At 64.4% G+C, this 5,076-nt stretch overlaps 1 protein-coding gene across 1 annotated transcript in view; it reads right to left on the bottom strand.

Moving 5' to 3' along the window:
- Nucleotides 1–5,076, bottom strand: part of NCOR2 (nuclear receptor corepressor 2) — a 165,081-nt gene that overhangs the window by 60,149 nt on the left and 99,856 nt on the right. The window contains exons 18-19 of the mRNA XM_025045498.1: nt 3,010–3,246; nt 1,985–2,072 (exon numbers count right to left, since the gene is read on the bottom strand). Coding sequence (XP_024901266.1) covers nt 1,985–2,072; nt 3,010–3,246 — 325 coding nt within the window. The remainder of the gene's footprint in view (nt 1–1,984; nt 2,073–3,009; nt 3,247–5,076) is intronic.

The following is a 5,076-nucleotide window of genomic DNA, read 5'->3' as shown; positions in this document are numbered from 1 at the left end:
TCAGGTGACGGCTGTTCGATGCTAGACTGTATCTTCGGGGCCACTGACAAGGAACAAGAGAAGGTTCTGGAGCCTGCCCCTGGGTCTGGCTGCCCCCCCAGTTCATGCAGAAACCCCGACTTTCTCCTTTGGAACCATCACAGCAGCTCGTCTCCTACACGCCCAAAGCATCCAGTTCAGGAGGCAACAGGACGTGCCTTCTCTATATCAGTCTGTCACCAGCTCAAGGGTGGCAGCAGTCCCCTAGGACACCACACCGTCCCCTCTACTAACCCTCAGGCTGCCCTGCCCCTATGAATCAGCCCCAGAATCAGCCCCACTCTGAGCGGTGGCCCTGTCTCCGACCGGGCCTTCCCCGGGGCTGGTACTCAGAAGCTGCGTCGGCCACAGCCCTGTGTACTGATCACGACAGCACACTTTCCACCGTGAGCCGCGGTGGATGCGGGTACTGCTGTCCAGGCCGAGCACAGGCTGCCCCTTCTGCGGTGTCTGCAGTGGGGGCAGGTCTCTGGCTGGGGGCTCCGCCTCCCCTCCCCAAGCCTCATGCTCTGCACCCGTGAAGACTAATTAAACCAACCAGTGCACACGAGCCGCGCTCAGGTGCAAAGCCATCAGGGGCTTCTCCCTCGCGCCCACCAAAGGGGCAAGTCCTGATGGCAAAGCTGGCCTGTAGCTACTGGGGGACAGTTCTGGGCTTGGCTTGAGCTCTGTCCAGCCTGATAGGGCTTGCCTGGGGCCACCAGAGCCCAGCCCTGCAACACTCTATCTCCTGTCACCAGGCAGGGCACTTGAGGTCACAGAGGGGCTGACCACACGGCTGGGCCAGAGCCTATTCCTGGTCTGGGACGCTGTGACATGGGGGGCTTCCCCACCCCCCTCCACGGCTGGTGCCCTGCCACCAGAGAAGGGGGGCTGGGGCCGGGGAGGAGCCACCAGCGGAGCCCTGGGCCTCCCAGCATGGCTGAGTCAAGACTCCGAGCCAGGCCAGGCTGACCTTTCCCAGGGGAACGAGAGCCTGACCTGCCCCGCCTGCCAGGGTGGCACTGGGCCTGAGGGCAAGCAGCCAGCTCCCTGGGACTGCCCGACTCCTGGGGAAGCAGCTTCTGCACATGCTCAGGCCCCCGGGCAGGCAGCCCTGACCTGGACGCACCCACCTGCCCGGCTGGGACCCTGCAGCCGCAGCGCCCCCTACCCCACGTCCTCCCCGTGCCCTCAGACAAACAGCCCGACTCTATCCCCCAGCCGGGAAGGCCAGCTCCCCAGTGGCCTCCCTGTTCCTCGCCTCTCTCCCTCTCCCTCTCATTCTCTGGATTTCAATAGCTTCTTACTTGACTCCATGGCCTGGCCATCGGGCCTTGGAATGTGCTGTCCCTTCTGAAGGACGGCCCTCCCTCCTCGCTATCTGACTCATGGCAGGCTGGCCTGCGGACTAGCTCATTCGGCCCTCACGCCAGCCCCATTGCGACTCTGCACCTGGAGTGTCTGGGTTCAAATCCCAGTTCTACCTCTTAACAGCTCTACGGGCTCCGAGTCTGTCTCCTCGTCTGAACGCAGGGACCAGGAACAGCACCTGCCCCATACGGTCGGTGGGGACGACGCCCCCTGACACACGTAAAGCCCCGAGCAGCCCCTGAGCACCCGGAAGTATGGAGAAGTACTCAAGAGTGTTGCTTAGTGTTATCTGTCATTACTTGGTGCTTTGAGTGCCAGCCCAGGGGTCTCCTCCATAGGGGTGCCCGCCCCAGCCCAGGGGAAGCCTCAGTGCTGTGGAACTTTCAAGCTTCATTTTACACCTGCTTGGCAGGTCACTCACTCCTTGCCCATTTCCCCCAGGTGCAATGAGGCCCTGAGAGGGGCAGCCCTACTCGGGGTCCCGCACCACGAGGGGCAGAGCTGGGACTCACACCCAGGAAGAAAGGCTCCGAGTCTGTGGTACGCCGTGGGCCTGCTGCATACCGGGACCGCGTGCACGTGGCTCACGCACCCTGCACAACCCCGGAGACGGCATCCCGGCTGCCCGGGAAACGGGGCCGAGACAGGGCTGGGCCAGGGCCATGTGGCCGAGGAGCTGGCTGCAGCCACAAACGGTGGTGGGGAGCTCCGTACGGCTGAGACATCACTGCCCTGTGCTCTTCGATCTTCCTTCGCCAAAACCCCAGAAAGGTGGCTGAGCAGGGCTGAAGTGTCCCCTCCAAACCTGGGAATGGGACCTTACTTAGAAAGAGAATCTTAGAGACGTGATCAGGCCAGACGAGGTCCTCCTGGATCAGGGAGGGTCCTTCTACGAAGAGGGAAAATCGGACAGAGACGCAGGGAGGACGGCCACGTGGAGACACGGGCAGAGCACGGAGATGTGCCGACCAAGGAGCATCGCAGATCGCCGGCCACACCGGCTGCTGAGGGGCAGCCTCCTCTCCCCTGGAGCCTCCAGCGGGAGCACGTCCCTGCTGACACCTCGATTTTGGACTTGCAGCCCCCAGAGCCGTGAAAGAATAAACCTCTGTTGCTTTAAGCCACCCGGTGTGTGCTTTGCTGTGGGAACCCAGGAAACAAATGCAGGGGATTAAACTCCAACGCCCGCTGCACAGATAAGCAAACCGTGCCACGGAGAGGTTGCCTGATTGGCCTGAGATTGCAGACTAGAAGGTCCAGAGGCTGAGGTCTGGCTTCTCGCTCGGGGTGGGGGACCCTCTGCAGTTCATCCTTCCAGACCAGGCTGCTGGAAGTCTCCAGAATGCATCGGGCAGGCTTAGCGCTCCCGAGGCCCTGGGATACTGGCTGCTTACCCACCCCAGGGTCCCCGAGGGAGGGCCCGGGGCCGGCTCCCCTCTGAGCAGCCCTGCCCCACAGAGGGCGAGGCACTGGGTCAATCTGAACGATGGGCGGATGCAGGGCGATGGGCGGATGCAGGGCGGATGCCATCTGCCTCAGACTCGGCAGGCCCTTGGGTCCTCCCCTGGGTCTCTGAGTGCTGGGCAGGAGGCGCCACGACTTTCTTAGGCTCCTCACCCTGTCCACCGAGGAGAAGGTGACGCTGGGGCTGCCAGCACCTGCCTCCCCTGTGCCTCCCGCCACCGCCTGGAACACGCAGCCATTAGCAGCCACCCTGAGCGGTAATTGTCCAGATTGCTGTAATTCACGGCGGACGGGCTCATAGGCGCTCACTGCATTATTACAAATGTCACCGAGCAGGGCCTCGGCAGGCACGGCCCCGATCCCTGGTGAGGGACGCTCACGCTGCCGGCTCTGTGGGCAGGACCCAGGATGAGCTCACTGCCACCGCGGAGGACCCAACCTTGAGACGGTACAGACACCTGTCTCGGTGGTGAGTCATCCCCGCCCGTCCTCCCAGCCCCCAGGTCTGCCCTTCTCAAAGGGAGAGGGGGCAACCGCCAACCCGGCCAACCCCTGCGCCCAGGCAGGAGGGAGGCAGGCAGGGCTGGGCTGCGTGAAGACAGACGGCACCTCGGGGGGCGGGGGGAAGGTGAGGGGCCACGGCCAACAGTCTGACGTGTGGCTAAGGGACCCGCACGCTCCACACAGACGCTCACAGCAGCACCGTTCACCGTCGCCGAGGGATCCCCATGCCCATCAGCCAACACAGGAAGGGGTGACAGGAAGGGGCTCCACACCGTGGAACGTGACGCGGCCAGGACGAGGAGGGACGCACTGCCCCGCGCTGCCACCGCGGAGCTGGAGGACGTGATGCCTGGGGTGAGCCGCCAGCGTCCACACGCATGAGGGTCCAGGACAGTCGAATCCAGACTCGGAAAGATTGGCCGGCATCAGCGGCGGGCGGGGGCTTCCGTTTGGGTAGTGGGGACCGCCGCCCAACACTGCGAACGTACTCAGTGCCACCAAACTGTACACTTTTAAATGGCTAAAATGGTAAAATGTGAGTATTTTGCCAAAATTAAATTAAAAAGTGTGGCGGCGGGGGGTGGGAATCACATTTTAGCAAAGCCTGTTTTGCATCCCATGGAGAAATTCATGTAGAAACCATATAGTGGACGAAGGAGACGGCAAAAAAATGAAGACATGGCCCCTTAGGGAGCTGACAGCGCCCCGTGCCCCGCCAGCTAGAGACAACACCCTCAGGCCCCCGTATCCTCGGAGCCAGTGAAAACAGGGCCTCGGCCCGCAAGATCAGGCCCCCGTTAGCGATCCTCGGAGCCTGCGGGGAGGGCCGGGCCCCGGATGGGGGCGCGCTCAGGTCTGGGGCTGCTCTCGGTCAGTTACTGAAACGCCAGGGCCAGACGCTCGGGCCCCTCGGCTCCCTGTCCCTCGGGCGGCGGGGCAGGCGCGGGGCAGGCGGCCGTGGCCAGGGTCTCGGCCGCCCTGGCCGTCCTCATGCACGCCTGTCCCTGTGCGCCCGGCTCCTGCACTAGAAAGGCCGTTTGTTCCCTCATCTGTTTGTTCCCGCATGAGTCACGACCTGGAGCTCTGGGCACAAAGAAAGTGAATGTCAGAGGCAGGGCCTGGGTGACGGGAGCGGGGAGGGCTGGCTCCCGGCCATTGCACACAGCCCGGGGCCGGGGCAACTTGGCCTCTGCTCCTCGGATCCGTCAGCAAAACGGGGACGGACACGAGACCCACCCCTCGGGGTCAAGAAGGGGAGCGCGCGGGCAAGCGGGGCTCAGATGCCGCCGCACTGGGCTCAGACGACTGAGGGGCGGGCTTCAGGGTCTCCAGGGACGGGGAAAGCCCCCGACAGTGCGGGGCCCATCCTCGGTTCCTCGGGGCCAGCCCGGACACCGGTCCCATCCCACGGACGGGGAAACTGAAGCCCGGACACAGACGGCCGGGCCCGGAAGCGAAGGGCCCAGGGGTCCCAGTGAACATGCAGGTGCCTCCCCATGACGGAGCAGCTGAGTGGGGGCCGGCCTGACCCGGGACCCCACCGACGTGGCTGCCCGCAGGACCTGCGCCTGTCCCCGTGGCGCCCGGGCCCACGTCTGCGGCTCTGTCTCCAAGGCCAGGACGCGCTGGCCCTGCGGGGAGCCGTCCGCCCACCCGTGCGCGGCATGAGCTGCGTGTCTGAGCTGCGACCCAGCGGCACCCTGGCGGTGTGGCCAC

Source organism: Pteropus alecto, unplaced genomic scaffold (genome assembly GCF_000325575.1).
Source record: "Pteropus alecto unplaced genomic scaffold, ASM32557v1 scaffold213, whole genome shotgun sequence".
Taxonomy (NCBI): Eukaryota; Metazoa; Chordata; class Mammalia; order Chiroptera; family Pteropodidae; genus Pteropus; species Pteropus alecto.
The sequence above is the reverse complement of the archived record's forward strand: the minus strand, read 5'-3'. Positions and strand labels throughout refer to the sequence as shown.